Raw genomic sequence first — 15,850 nt, forward strand, 5'->3', positions numbered from 1 at the left:
CTGCGGAGGGCCCAGGTTCGATCCTTGGTCGGGTAACTAAGATCCTGCATGCCACGCAGCACAGCCAAAAAATAAAAATGAAAGAATGAAAAAAACACTACTTTTGCCCAGGCCCCCTCCACCTGAGTGTGAGCTGGATGATGGGCACCTGGGCCATAGCGGGGGGTGGGGTTGATGACCCTCTGAAGCCCCCTCCACTGACTCTCCTCTCCCTTCCAGTCTCAGCCCCTGCGGTGGGCGTCATGGCCGTGGACGTGGCAGAATACCACCTGAGCGGTGAGTCCCCGCGGCAAACGTGCCATCTCACAGGACCCTCCCACCGGGCCTGGGGTGGGGGATGTCAGTGGGACACCAGTCACGGCCCTGTTTTACTGGTAAGGACTGTCAGTGAGTTGCCCAAGATCACACAGCCTTGGGGACGCCGGGTTGGGGCCAGTCTGAGGTCTCTTCGTCTTTCTGCTCCGGTGGAAGGACTTGAGGGGATCGCCCGGGAGGCCCATGTGCTGCTACTCCCTAAGGTCGAGCCTGTCATGCGGAATCCACTCCCCTGGGGCCATTCCTGGAGCCAAAGGCGAGGAAACCCAGGAAGGTCGATGTTAGATCCACAGGACATTAAACTCAGAGGTCGCCCAGTCCAGGGATGGCAGCTCCCACCTTCTCCTCATGTGTGCCCCTGCAGGCACTGAGCTTGGGACCGGCCTCAAGACACCAGACACACTCCAGCTGACGATGGATGGTGTCAGAACTGAAGTACCCTCGCCATCTTTTCTCCTTACGTTCCCCTCCCCATTTACAGATGGGAGAAGGCAGGCTCAGCAAAGGAAAGGGACAGTGACTGAGTAAGTAACAGGGTCAGGACGTGGGCCCAGGTCTCCTGACTCCCAGGCCGGTGCTCCCCATCACTCCAGCTCCTCCCCTAGCTCAGACTCCAGCCAGCCCAGGGCTGAGCTGAAGGACGTACAAGGGGGAACCACCTTTTCCAACTCCCAGCCAGGAATTTTCACTTTTCACCTGCAGGCTCACAGGTCTTTGTCCAGGCCCTGGCGTGGCCATCAGTAAGTGATGAAACCTCTCTGAACCTCCACTTACTCATCCGTAAAATGGGGGCAATGCGGCCTGCCTCAGGGACTGCTGGGAAGATTCAACGAGCTAACATGTGTGAAGTGCCCAACAGTTTGAACACAGCTCTCTCCGACCTCCGGGCCTTTGCACATACTGTTCCCTTCCCTTGGGAACTGCCTCTGCCTGGCTAAGGCCTTGAGACTGGTGTGGAGATTTTGAGCACAGATCTGGAGCCAGATTGTCTGGCAGCGAATAGCTCCTCTATCTCTCAGCTTCATCGTCTGTAAAATGGGGATAATAATAGAACCTTCCTCACAGGGTGGTTCTGAGGACTCAGTGGGTTAGTATACATGAAGTGTTTGGAACAGAGCCTGGCAAATGGAAAATAGTAAGGGAACCATTATTACTAAGATTCCTCCTTCCTCATTTCTGGTCTCAGCTCAGACCTCACTTCCCTGGGGAATTCTTCTCATACCTTCCAGAGGCTGGTGCGCAATAAAATGAGTAAATAAATGAGCATTAACTGTCATCATTTCATGTCAGCTTGCTGGGGTTTTTCCTTTCGTGTCCCTGGCCCTGGCCCCCCTTTCATGCCAGCCAGGGTGCTGGCTTCAGGCCCTCAGCCCCCGGATCCTCACTCTCAGGGGAGCCTGGGGCTGCTTTGCCACTTTGCTGTGCCCATCGCCTATGTGGACGCTGTGCCCGGGCCCTGGCCTGCCTCCTGGCAGCACCCAAGCCCCTGTGAGCTGGCTGGGGCTGTGTGTGTGTCTAGGTGGGAGCCCCCCCGCACATGCACTTCACTCTCCAGGCACCAGGTACGTTCCCATCCCATCCCCTATTCGCAGGACTCCCAGGACTTCCTGAGAGCCTGGCCAGGTCTTGGCCCTGGGCCCCCGGTAGCTCTTTGTTGTGGTTTTATTTATCCCACAAATTACATTCTCGCAACAGAAGTCAGGAGTAAACAGGTTTGCTCACCGTCCCTCCATCCGCATCTCTGGCTCCTCCCATGCCTCCCTGGTCCGCCCAGCCCTTGCCCATACGCTGCTGCGTGAGTTTTACATCAAAATCACGTGCTTATACCATGTTGGGGATTGTTTTTTGTTTTTTTTTTCCTCTTAACAATGCCTGAAATGATTCTCTGCATTGCCACGGTGACATCCTGATGACCTCAACTGCCATTCTCAAAGCCCAGTGACAACCCCTCCTGAGGCAGCACCACAGGCACCCTTGCTCAGACCCTCAGGCTGCTTCCAGATTTCTGCTGTTATAAATACAGACTCGATGACTCACTCCAGACATAAAACTTGTTGGGATTTTTCCCTTAGAATCAATTCCTTTGGGATAGAACCACTGGATGGGGATGTTTTTGGTGTCGTCTCCTCTTTCTGGATGAGGACACTGGAGCCAGGGAGGTGAGGTGGCCTCAGGGAGCCAAAGCACCTGCACCACGCTCTCCATTTCTCACCCCTGTGGCCTTGAGCCCATAAATATTGGGGTGGCCAAAAAGTTCGTTCGGGTGTGTCTAGAAGCTGGGCCCGAAAACCGGAACGAACTTTTTGGCCAACCCAACAGATGTGTTCTTTAACTGCTATCCGCCTCAGTTCTCCTCTGGAAAGTGGAGGTAGGGAGCTCGTAGGGTGCTAAGTGCTGCGTAAATGCCAGGGCTGAAGGCTGGGCCCTGCCCTTCTCTGGGGTGAGCAAGTATGGTAGCTTCTGGCTGGAGCTGGCTGGGCTCAGCAGAGCAGGGCCCGGCTGGGGCCTCCCATTGCTGGATGATTCCTCCCTACGCAGGCTTTGGGGAACAGTGGCAGTGGCCCCTCCATCCCCAAATGCCCCCTTCCCTCTCTCTCACTGGGTGCTCTGAACGCTCTGAGCTTTGCACACCCTCCTCCTCCTTCCGTAAACTCCTGGTGCCTGGCGCCTTGGCCGGCACACTTCTTGCTGCTCCTGCATATCCCAGCTTAGGCATCTCTCTTTGGGAAGCCCTCCTGGGCTGTTCTCATCACGACCCCCATCCCTCTTTTGTCTATTTATCTGCCCACCCCACCCACTAGACTATGAGCCACTTATTAAGGACGGGGACTGGGCCTGGGGCTGACCCGCTCCGCAGGGTGCTCACACACAGTAGGTGCTCGGTGGCTGTGTGATGAGAAATCTCCGCCCTGAAACACCCTCCGCACATCTCTCCGCCCTGCTGCTGGGGAACCGTGCTGGTGGAGGCCGGGTGGGGCCGTGGTTTTTACCCCTGCTTGCTCTGGAATCTGGCCGCCAGTGTTGGGATCCCAGGGCCACCCCTTCTTGGCTCTGTGACCTTGGGCAAGTTCTTGTGTGTCTCAGTTTCCCCATTTGAATCGAGTATAGAGGCAACACTGAGAATGGTTTAGAGAATTATATTTGCCAACAGTGCGATCTTCTGCAAAACGAATCCTACTGTCTCATTGGCTTCTTTTGGGAATGCAGAGCCAGGTTTCCCAGAAGAGTGACTTAACATTTATGGTTCTGCCGTGGGCCAAGCTCTGTGCTAGGTGAGGACTTACCCAACACAGTTGAGGGGGTAGTTAATTACTGTTTGGGGACAGTGAGGCTCAGATGAGTGAGGTTATTAAAACATCCGTGGGCAGAACGCATTTGAGCATCTGGATTTGTCCCCAAGCCCTGCCCAGCCTACAGCCACCTCTCACTTCTGGCTGAGTTTTTTGTTTGTTTGGTTTTTGGTAACAGCTTTATCAAGATGAAACTCACATGCCGTAAGTTCACTCGCTTAAAGCGTACAATTCAGTGGGCTTCAGTATATTGTGCAAACATTAGCCAAGCAACTTTTAGAATATATTCATCACCCCAAAAATAAACCCCACACTCCACATTTCCCCCTACTCCCCCCAACCCCTGGCAGCCCCTGACAATCACTAGTCTACTTTCTGTCTGTACAGATTTGCCTCTTTTGGACATTTCATAGCAATAGAATCATACAACATATGGTCTTGGGGCACTGGCTTCTTTCACTTAGCTTGATGTTTTCAAGGTTCATCCGCGTTATAACGTGTATCATTTCATTCCTTTTTATTGCTGAATAATATTCCATTGTATGGCTGTACTACATTTTATTTTCCCGTTCATCAACTGATGGACATTGGATTGTTTTAGATGAGGTCTGAGGCAAAAAGGGGGTCATTTCTTTTTCTCCCCCAAGTTCCCTTCCACTTTCCTCAGATCCCAACAGGCTGCATTGATTATCTGGAAGCAGAAGTCCTCTGAAGGTAGAGAGAACTCAAAGAGGCAAGAAAAACCCCATCTGGGGCTTCCCTGGTGGCACAGTGGTTAAGAATCCGCCTGCCAAAGCAAGGGACATGGGTTCGAACCCTAGTCCGGGAAGATCCCACATGCCACAACTACTGAGCCCGCGTGCCTAGAGCCCATGCTCTGCAACAAGAGAAGCCACCACAATGAGAAGCCTGTGCACTGCAACGAAGAGTAGCCCCTGCTCACCTCAACTAGAGAAAAGCCCCTGTGCAGCAACAAAGACCCAGTGCAGCCAAAAATAAAATTAATTAATTAAAAAAAAAAACCCTACCTGTTTAAAGCCTAAGGAATATTTAACCATTGTTCACAGCTCTTCATCTGCTCTACCCAAGGGTCGCTCCTGATAGTAATGTATGTTTTTGTGGAAAGGAGCTAAAAGCAGATATCGGAGGGTGTATAGCTTGTTCAACACTGGATCCCCAGCACCCAGCACAGAACCTGACATAGTAGACACTCAGTAAATATTTTTTCAATGAATAAGCAAATCAGTGCTGAACTACAGGCTCACTGGGTGGGAGTGTGTAACAACTGAGGGGTCCTAGTGCCCATTAACGAGAGACTGCTCTGCTCTTGCCTTGCAGTCATCAAGAGCCCCCCTGACTGGGAAGTGGGTGTCTATGCTGCCGGGGCCCTGGCACTGCTGGGAATTGCAGCTGTGAGCCTGTGGAAGCTCTGGACGTCGGGGAGCTTCCCCAGCCCCTCCCCGTTCCCAAACTACGACTACAGGTACCTTCAGCAGAAGTATGGTGAGAACTACGCAGAGGCCCAGCAGAAGGTGAGGCTTCTGTTTTCATGGGTGCACACTGGACTGCACACCCCATGCCCCAACCGTCCACTCTCAGGACTGGCCCCCACTCCCTCCCCCCCTCACTCCCTCCTGGTTAATTTCCTCCTGCGAACAGGGACCCTTGTCCTCCTCCACATTCCAACATAGCCCAGTGCTAGGTAATCCATGAATACTTGGCGAATGAATGAATGCTTTCAATTTAAAACACCATCCTGTGACAATTACAGGAAAATAAAAATAAGAAGAAAAACCTCCCCAAATGTCACCACCCAGAGGCAAGCAACTGTGAATTGTCTTCAAACTATTAACATTTTGATTTATTTCTTTCCAATATTTTAAATCTAGGCCCCGCCCCCCCGGTCTTTTTTCCATGCATAGTTTTTACACAATGGGTGTCATCTCTACAGAGAATTTTATACCCTACCCTTTTCATCTCACGTAAAACGGAAGCACTTCCTCATATTGTTGATTGTAAACATTATTTTAATGGCTGCCTAAGATTCCTTTTTGTGTATGTGCCATGGTTTACTAAATGCCACTATAAATAATGCAGTAAATGGTTTACGTGTAAAACTTTGTCTTCATTTGGGATTACGTACTTTGAATGAATGCCCAGATGTGAAACTACTGTATCAGGGAGTATAAACATTTTTAGGGCTCTCTATATATTGCTGAATGCTTCATCACTTAACATTGGCAGAGAATTTTTCTAACATCATGTAGAGTTCCAGAGAGCACAGCCAGAATCTGTTACCAGATAAAGGTCCCACATGCTCGCTCATTTGGGGTTTTGGAAGGAATTATCTCACGCTCAGTTGGAGGGACTGTAAATTGGAACAACTTTTCCAAAGAGCATTTTGGAAACATGTATCAAAAGCTTTCAAAAGGACTATGTCCTCAGGACTTCCCTGGTGGCACAGTGGTTAAGAATCCACCTGCCAATGCAGGGGACACGGGTTCGATCCCCAGTCTGGGAAGATCCCACGTGCCGTGGAACAACTAAGCCCGTGCGCCACAACTACTGCCTGTGCTCTAGAGCCCGAGAGCCACAACTACTGAGCCCATGTGCCACAACGACTGAAGCCACATGCCTAAAGCCCGTGCTCCACAAGAGAAGCCACCGCGATGAGAAGCCCACACACTGCAACAAAGAGTAACCCCCACTCGCAGCAACTAGAGAAAGCCTGTGCACAGCAACGAAGACCCAACACAGCCAAAAATAAATAAAATAGATTTAAGGAAAAAAAAGGGAACTATGTCCTCTAAGTCAAGATTTTAAGAAAGCTATTCAAGGGGCTTACCAGGAGGTCCAGTGGTTAAGACTCTGCACTTCCACTGCAGGGGGCACGGGTTCGTTCCCTAGTTAGGGAGCTAGGATCCTGCATGCCGCGCAGCGCGGCCAAAAAAAAAAAGGAAATCTATTCAATGCTGCATTGTTTATATTTGTGAAAAATTAAAAACAATATAAATGTCCAACTGTAGGGGAATAGTAAAATAAACTATGGCGATCCACTCAATGGCAAATTAAGGGGACCATTAAAAATTATGGTAATGAAGATTATGTACCAACATGGGAGATGCTTACAGTACAAAGGTTTTTGTTTTCTCAAATCCCAAGGTCAATTGAGAGAAAAGAAAAATTTGAATATTAGAGTTAGTGTTATCCAACTTGAAAACTTCCTCATGTGGTAGACATTTTTGTAAACTTCCTTTGAGGCTGCTCTGTCATGTATTGAGTATCTGTACTCTAGTTTTCTTACCCGTTCCCCTTCTGCTGGACACTCAGATTGCTAACTATTTTTCCTTTTTATAAACATCACTGCAGTGAACATCTTTATGTATGAAACTCAGTCCATATAAATAAACATTTTGAGAAAAAGCTCTCTTACCTTCTGGTTAGGGAGAGAAAACTGACATGAAATAACAAAAAAGAAGGACCTTCCTAACTAAGGCATGCCCTGTTTTTGCGAAAGGGGAACATGGAGGTGCCTTGCATGAACAGGGCTTACCGTATCTCTTTGCTGTCTCTTCAAGACCATGCCTATTGCCCTTTCGATGCTCCCATGTCCCTTTTTCTCACCCCCAGAGAGTGCCTGCCTGGAATGCCCAGCGGGCCAGCACTAGGGGGCCACCCAGTCGCAAAGGCAGCCTCAGCATTGAGGACACCTTTGAGAGCATCAGCGAGCTGGGACCCCTGGAGCTGATGGGCCGTGAGCTGGACCTGGCCCCCTACGGGACCCTCCGAAAATCCCAGTCGGCCGACTCCCTGAACTCCGTCTCCTCCGTGAGCAACACCTTCGGGCAGGACTTCACGCTGGGCCAGGTGGAGGTGAGCATGGACTACGATGCCGCCTCCCACACCCTCCACGTGGCTGTGCTGCAGGGCAAGGACCTCCTGGAGCGGGAGGAAGCCAGCTTCGAGTCCTGCTTCATGCGCGTCAGCCTGCTGCCGGATGAGCAGATCGTGGGCATTTCCCGGGTAAGTGGGGGCTGGGAGGGCGGGGCAGCCGTGTGCCCCGGGCTCTCAGGAGTCCTGCCCAGGCAGGCAGGGGTGCAGGGCCAGGCAGAATCTCAGGAGGGTGCTAGAGAGCAGATTTGGATGCTGATCCCAGAGCGGAAGGTGCTGGCTATAGGGAGGACAGAACTGGGAGTCTGGGGCCTCCACCTGCAGGCTCCCATTGTGTGCAGTTCTCAGCAGTCCTGCCACATGAATCCAGTGTGTGGTAATTGTCCATTTGTCAATTGTGTCAACTTGGGGACCTGGCAGGGAAGGGATGACAAGCTCACGTTGGCTAATTTGGGGACAGCTTAATAACAGGACTGTTATAATGCTGTGTGGGGGGCGACCTCAGGGATGGCGTGGTACCCTGGCCTGAGGGGATGAGGGGAACGTGAGGTTACCTAAAGACCAGTGTACGCAGAGGGCCACCTTGATAGGCGCTGTGCCCTTTGGTCAAGAGGCGCCGTTTGCTCGCAGCGATCCTGCCGAGAAGGACCTGGAGGAATAAGCACCCCGACCTCCCTCCGACCTCTGGTTTCCCTCCAGTGACCCCTACTGGCTGACCCTACCGGAAGCCAGAGGCCTAGGGAGCCTGTTGATGCAGCCCATGGAGGTCAGCCCCTGGGGCCGAAAGCAGGGGGGAGGGTGCAGAATAAGCCGGGAGGGGCAAGGAGAGGGACCCAGCACACCCCCCAGGATACCCCTCCATGATCCGCCCCCCTTGCTGAGAGAGAGAGAGGTCTACGTGAGACACCCTGCTGCCCAGCACCAGCGGTCGAGGTCAGCCCAGCACGGGCTGTGACCAGGGCAGGAGGATCCTGCGGCCAAGTGGCTCTGGCTCCTCAGAGACCCACCCGTGTCCAGTCCTGTTTCCTGTGCTGAAATTGGCTGCCCCTCAGAGGTGGAGACTGTCATTCCTCTCCTGCCCCACCCTGCCCCCCGCACTCTAGGAGGGTCTAGAACCAACCACCAGGGCGTACGTAGGGCCGAGAAGGGGAGGCCGGCTTCAGAGAGGCAGCCCAGTGGGTGGTTAGGCGCAGGACCCTGGAGCCTGATTGCCTGGGTTCAAATCCTGGCTCCCTACTTCCTAGAAGTGTGACTTTGGGTGAGTCACTTAAGCACTCTGTGACTCAGTTTTCCCATCTGTCAAGTGAGCATCATAGTGCTTCAGGAAACGCAAAATCCTTAGCCCAGTCCTTGGTAAGAGCTCAGTGGATTGTCGTCTGTCAGGACCATGAGGTGTTCCTGTTGAGCCCAGATCCACGCTGCCCGCGGCCTCAGCTGCCTGGAGTACCTGGGCGGTTCTGGACACACCCCTCGAGGCAGCACGTTGACAGCAGCCACCACGGCCTGATGTATGCTGAGAACCTGGTTCACAGAGCCCAACGCATCTGTGACCCTCTCATTAGCCCCAGTGATGGGGGATGGATTGAGGGCATCTTACAGATGAGGAAACTGAGGCTCAGGAAAGTGCTTTGCCCACGACAACCCCAGCAAGTGAGCAGGAGATCCAGGACTCCACCCCAGGGGTCTCCACGTGCTCATAAAGTGCAACGTACAGAGAATGGATCGTCAGGGAGCCTGTACTCCTATGGGCAGGGGACAGTCAAGGCGCTAATTTGGCCAGAGGAAGGAATTTAGGGCCAAAGATCGTGAAAAGCCTGAATGTCAGGGTCAGGATCAGGAGGTGGGCTTTATCCCAGGAAGGAAGGGTCGCCCTTGGTTCTCAAGCAGGTGATTGGGTAGGGGATGTAGCCTTCAGGGCGCAAGGTAAGAAGAGGCTTTTCCAGCCCAGACAGTGACCGAAGAGTGCAGCTCAGGGCATCTGGAGGTACCGACAGATTTATTCCCAAGAATGCAGGCTTCTTAGCATCACAGCCCAGCCAATCCCAGTGAGTGGGTGGCTGCCCCCAGGTTGGGCAGCCCCCCGGCATCAGGCGAGGTGCCAGGGATGAGATCTCCTCTCTTAAAATATCGCCAGGCAGTGACCAAAGCAGCCCCCCACGGAAGGGGGATCAGTGCCCACAAGTGCACCTTCCCAGAGGGCCCACCCACGGCTTCCTGGGAAGAGGCCAGTGGCGCCCACCAGGCAGGACTAGGCTTAGAAACAGAGTCTGCCCAGCCTTGCCTCGTCACTCCATCGGTCCATCCACCCCATAACGTTCAGAGAGTCCTAGGCCAGGCCCCATGCGGGATGGGACATCAGTGACTCTCAACTTCACAGACAGTTATCCCTACTCACTGCATGCCTGGCCCAGGGCTGGACTTGAACACGTGCAAGAAAGATGGCCAGCTCAGCCGGCACATTGCAAGGGTTCTGTGGACCCATGGGCACTGAGGATGGGAATTAGTTGGGGTCAGCTTGTGGAAGCTTCGAATGCCAGGCCACTAGATTGGCCACCACTGAGAAGAGGACAGGGGGCTTTTATGTCATCAGGGCTGAGCCACCAAAGGAAGGATTGGCATTGCAGTGTGGGGACAGCAGAGCCAAGACGCTAGCCCAGGTCTCCAGACACCCCATCCAGCGCTCACTCCCTGCCATGGCCTCGCAGGCATCCAGCTGCCACCTCCTCCCCAGCTTTGGACCTCCTTCCACTGCTCTTTCTCTCTGCAGATCCAGAGGAACGCCTACCCCATCTTCTTCGACGAGAAGTTCTCCATCCCCCTGGACCCTGCAGCCCTGGAGGAGAAGAGCCTGCGGTTTTCCGTGTTTGGCATCGATGAAGATGAGCGGAATGTGAGCACAGGGGTGGTGGAGCTGAAGCTTTCTGTGCTTGACCTCCCGCTGCAGCCCTTCGGCGGCTGGCTCTACCTACAGGACCAGAACAAGGTAAGCCTGCCCACCTGCCTGTGCCTGAGGACAGCGCCATATCTACACTTCAGGGGAGGAAATCCACTGTCCTCGCAACAGCCTGAACACCAACATCTTTAGGAGATTAGAGAAAGAGCTGAGCCACACTCAAGGAAACTCAGTTTACTGCATGCAAATGAAAGGCACCCTGACCACTCTTTACAGCCCTTCTACTGCTCCTACCACCAAACCTTTAGAAGCTCTACTCCTGTAGAGCTTCTGTTAGGGAAGTACTCCTCTGGCCCTCAAGTGAGTCATTTCAGACAGAGGCCAAGCTGCAGTTTACCGTCATAAATGTAGCAGCGCTTAGGGAGCATCACTGTTATTTAAGCAAATGATCTACTAATTCCAGTCCACCTGGACCTGTAAGTGCTACTACCGGAGAATGTTTTCTCTGGTCTGGAATGAGGGAACATAACTGCATTTTGTTGCTGCATTTGACAGGCAACCTATGGCCTTCCTTCCAAGGCAGGACCCATACCCGGTACAAGGCAGGGATGGCGCTGTGGAGCGGGAGAGGGGTCCCTTTCTCAATCCCACCAGCCTGGTGCCCTGGTGTAAGGGCCCCCAAGAGCAGCAGCTTCTCAGTGGAGAAGGAAGCTTCTGCCTTTCCCTGGGCCCCTCAAGTCCAGGGGCAGAAGCCCTCTGAGTCACCCGCCTGTCCTCCAGGCCGCCGACGCTGTGGGCGAGATCCTGCTGTCCCTCAGCTACCTCCCAACGGCCGAGCGTCTTACAGTGGTCGTGGTGAAAGCCAAGAATCTTATCTGGACCAACGACAAGACCACAGCGGGTAAGGCCCTCCTGGCTGCCTGGCTCCTCCGTGGGGCAGGTGGGAGCCATGGCCCAGCTGCTAAGCCCTGGGCACCTGGAGGCATCAGTAGGTGTAGGGCACAGTGCCAGGCCCCCCACCCCTGGCTTTGGCTGGGCTCAGGAGCCATGCACAGTGGGAAGATTAATCTAGCTGGGGAAACATGGGAACCACAGAGGCTGGCAGGGAGCCCCTGTGGGGGAGGGATGGGAGTCTGAGAGCAGGAGGCTGGGGCACTGGTATGAAAACAAGGTAGGCGTTTCCCAGAGGCTGGACTGCATCCCAGATCCCAAACGGGGACCAGGGCCACCGAGATGGTGGGGGTGCCAGGCAGGACCTGATGCGTCAGGTCTGCAGGCGCCTCAGCCCCGAGTAACTGAAAACTGAGGGCTGCAGGAGGCTGACTGGGAGCCTGGGGGACCCGGGTCCAGGCAGGTGCAGCAAGGACACCCAGTGGGTGGTAAGTGACGAGCAGGCAGCGACTCGTTATTCCAGAGCTGCATGTCCTTGAGTCAGGCTCCACTGAGCAGGCGCCGGGTGACTCGGGGCTGACATCTGCGTTTGGGCCATTTATAGAATGAAAACTGGTGGGTCTGCTGAGCTCCCCAGAGCCTCACGTGAGGGGAGCACTCGTGCGGGCTGGTGGGCCGGCTGCCGGAGTCCAAAGCCCAGCTCTTCTCCTGACTCGCGCGTGAGCCTCAGTTTTCTCATCTGTAAAATGGGAACGCAATAAAGAACTGATGGCAGGACCGCAGGAGAGAGTGGCCGGTGAGCCGCTGTGACCGGGCAGGTCTATGCCAAGTGAGTGTCGCACTGGCTTTCACCCCCACCCCCCTCCCCGCCCACAGACCCCTTCGTCAAGGTGTACCTGCTGCAGGATGGGAGGAAGATGAGCAAAAAGAAGACGGCTGTGAAGAGGGATGACCCTAACCCAGTGTTCAATGAAGCCATGATCTTCTCAGTGCCAGCCATCGTGCTCCAGGTGAGGGGGGATGGCGCAGGGGGTGGGGGCCCCTCTATCCCCTCCAGTCTATCTCCTCCGAGCTCCTGCAGGGGGTGATGGTTTGCCTTAAGGCATCACCTTTCTAGTCGAGAAGCGTGTATTGAGCACCTACTAGGTACCAGCCCTCTGGTGGGTGCTGGGGACATGGGAATTGCTTCCTTGGCGCTCACAAGGGACAGGCAGGAAAGTCTGCAGACAATCACATCCACTAAGAGCATGCCAGACCTTGGCAGTCAGGGGAGGCCTCTGCAGGTGGGGGTAGCTAAGCTGAGATCTGTGGGAAGACAGTTCCCGGTGGAGGGAGCTGCAGAGGACTAGGGATGAGCCAGGACTGACCCAACGCCCAGAGCTCTGGCCCTAAATCTCCCGAGGTTCTGCCTACAGAGGCCCTGTGGAGCTCCCCAGAACCCCCCTGGCCTTCAGCAGGCGATGTGCCCCAGGGAGACCCCCTCCCAGCACAGATATCACAGGCCAAGGGTGGGAGGACTGCAGAGGATGTGCCCTGGGCCACAGAAGTGGCCCGGCTTGCATGCCTCAGAGGATGGGGAGCTCACCACCTTCCCTCACTCCCTCCTTCCATCCTTGGGCATTCCTGACCACGTGAGAAAGTCCTTTTGTGCCTTGAGCCAAAACTTGCCCCTTGGCCCTGGGGCTGTACAGAAACCCCCTAATCTCCCCTCTTGGGATAGCCGGCCTGAATTTGAAAGCCCAGAACTCTGCCGCACTCTGGGTGTTCGGAATCCAGAAAAACATCTCAGCATCCCTGGTTGGTCCTGCCTTGCCACCCTCATGGGACAGGCCACCCGTCTGCCCCCTGCTTCCCTGGGTGTTCTAGTGCCACTACTCCTACTCTGCAGCCTCCTAGGGCAAGACACTTCTTGGGACCGGCGGTGGGGGGAGGGGAGGGGAGGGGGGAGGGGAAGGAGAGAAGTCAGGCTGGGTTCCAGTCTCAGCTTCATCACCACTTTGATCTCAAGCAAGTTCTTTCCCTTCCTGTTATGAGTCCAACATATGATTATCTCAGGATTAACAACAGACATCTATAATGCGCTGATGGTGTGCAGGCACTGTTCTAAGTGCTTTACACCTTTTAACTCATTTCGTTCCCAGAACAGGTGGGAACTATGATTATCACCATTTTACAGATGGGGAAACTGAGGTAGGAAGAGCCCAAGTCACTGCCCAAGGTCACGCAGCAAGGAAGTGGTGAGGCCAGCATTTACATCTGGGCTGTGAGGTTAGACAGGTCAGAGGTGAGGATTCACGGGGCCGTGCCTGGCACCCCGCTGGGGCCTGGGGGCCATGGGGGACCTCTGGCACTGCCCCTGGTCCCTAGCACCCATGTCACTTCCTCCCCAGGACCTGTCTCTCCGTGTGACGGTAGCTGAGAGCAGCAGTGATGGCCGTGGGGACAACGTAGGCCATGTCATCATTGGGCCGTCGGCCAGTGGCATGGGCACCACGCACTGGAACCAGATGCTGGCCACGCTGCGCAGGCCCGTGTCCATGTGGCACCCTGTCCGTCGAAACTAGCAGCCGGGGCAGGGCCCGGGTGGGCACCGGAGCCCGGCGTGAACTCAGCTCCAACACCCTTCTCTGTAGTCTGGCTGGAACCATTGAACGCTGGGGTCCCCCGGTGGAGTCCCCAAGAGCCATCTTGGTCCCTCTATCCAGGCTGCGGTGGAGGAACAGGCCTGGCTGGATGTCTAGGGACCCAGGGTTGTCTCCCACTGAGGACCAGCCGTGGCTGGGCCAGGGCCCGGGGAGGGCAGCCAGGCATTGGCCCGCTGTGCTCCCATTTTGAGCTCCCCAACAGGCCTGTCCCTTGGCCTTGGCGAGGCCTTGGCCTCTCAGAGCTCCCCACATCCCATCCCTGCTGGGAGGCCACGCACAAGGACCATGAGTCTTGGAGGCCAGGTGCTGTGCAAGGCACAGGCTGGGGTGACACGAACAAGGCACAGCCCCTAGGACGTCGGGAAGACAAGATCCCCTTGCCCTGGTGATCTGCTCTTTGCGGATGGCGGCCCCTCCACGTAGACCTGGGGAGGGCTCTGGGGCCGGGGAGCGCGGGGACAAGATGGGAGCTGTGCTGTGAGGGTCAGGGAAAGAACTGAGTGTCCCAGGCCAGTGGCCCGTCCGCAGCATGGCAGGGTAAGAACATCCCTGTCACAAACGCAGTTCTCACCCTACTGCCGTGGACACAAGGGCCTCTCTCTGGGAAGGAGGAGAGACCGAGGGACCAGGCCAATCAGTGGCCCTCAGGCCATGTGGGACGCTGGGTCATCCTCTATGAAATAGAACTGTAACCCTTATAAGGCCCAGGGGTCCAAAGAGTCCCAGAGCCAGGTCCTTGTGTTCAGGCATTGGCTCCACGGCGTTGGTTGGTGTCCCTTCAGGCCAGGCCCTGCGGGGAAGAGAGATGCCTCAGCCTCTGGGGGGTGCTGGTGGGCAATGGGGAGGCAGAATACAGACTGCCGAGGGGCATGGGAGAGGCCTCTGTGGGCAGCAGGCACCTGGGAGGACACAGTGGAGCCCGAGGCCTTGGGCTGGGCCTTGCAGGAAGGGGCGACCTGAGTGGCGACCGTGAGGGGAAGTTGAGGGGGTCAGGATGGAGTTGGGGGGGCAGGCTTGAATGCCAGCGGGGGAGATGGCTCTGGAGCCTGGTTCAGACCCCCAGGACACCAGCTGCCCAAGGCTGATTCCAGAAGCAGACCCCGAGGTTCGCAGGCAAGGGGTTTATTGGGGGAGAGCCCTCAGGAGAACCCTGTAAGGCAGAGAGGGGGCTTTGGGGCAAGCGAAGGAGCCGGCAGGTTGTGGCTTCCGCGGAGTCCCAACGGTGAGGGCTTGTGCGAATGGCACCCCAGAGGAGTCCTGCCCAGGAGCCAAGGGCTGGACCGTTACACACCCACAGGAGTCTTGGAGGGAAGGCGTGCGTGGCCTTCTAGGTGTCACTGAGGCGGCTCCAAGCCGCCGGAGGCAGCCCCAGAGAAGCAGGCGCTGTGTGCCCCTCGCAGCTGAGGGGTGGGGGGCCCACCGGGTTACAGCGATGGGGGCAAGGGAGGTGAGAGGTAGGTCCTCAGGCTGGCTGCCTCTGGACCTGGTGGGCTGCGGAGACTCAGGCCCAGCCAGTTACCCCCAGTGATGTCGGGGAGCCCAGGGTGGTCACGGGACCTGAGGCAGCGTGGTGGCTCTCCCCACCTGACGCAGCTGCGGCCCGGTCCCGAGGCCGGCTGCCCACCGTGTGGCCGGCGCCAGGAGGTCTGCGCGGCCCAGGCCAGCCCAGGGCCCGGGGACACGCAGCTGGCGGGCCCCTGCCGCCGGGGAGAGGCCCCCGCCCTTCCACCCCAGTGGCTCTGCTGTGCAGACCATTTACTCGCCTGCCTTCTCTTCCCCTTCCATCCCTCCCTCTAACTGCATGAAATGCTGACTGTGCACCCGGATGGGCGTGGTGGGGACCGAGTATGCTGACTGGAATAATTCTAGAACCAAAATAAAGCTGGGGCAGGAGGGAGGGGGCTTCCGGGGAGCCCTGCTCGCCC

The 15,850-nt window shown here is 55.7% G+C and overlaps 1 protein-coding gene across 1 annotated transcript; it reads left to right on the forward strand.

The window, feature by feature from the left end:
- Positions 1-242: 242 nt before the first annotated feature.
- SYT12 (synaptotagmin 12) lies at positions 243-13,844 on the forward strand (the record flags this gene model as incomplete). Its single annotated transcript, XM_082659981.1, has 7 exons — positions 243-276; positions 4,944-5,137; positions 7,236-7,628; positions 10,264-10,479; positions 11,170-11,290; positions 12,157-12,290; positions 13,671-13,844. The coding sequence occupies 7 exons, from the start codon at positions 243-245 to the stop codon at positions 13,842-13,844; spliced, it is 1,266 nt and encodes a 421-aa protein (XP_082516107.1).
- Between the last annotated feature and the right edge of the window lie 2,006 nt (positions 13,845-15,850).

This window comes from Grampus griseus (assembly GCF_964374135.1).
Source record: "Grampus griseus genome assembly, chromosome: 8".
Classification (NCBI taxonomy): Eukaryota; Metazoa; Chordata; class Mammalia; order Artiodactyla; family Delphinidae; genus Grampus; species Grampus griseus.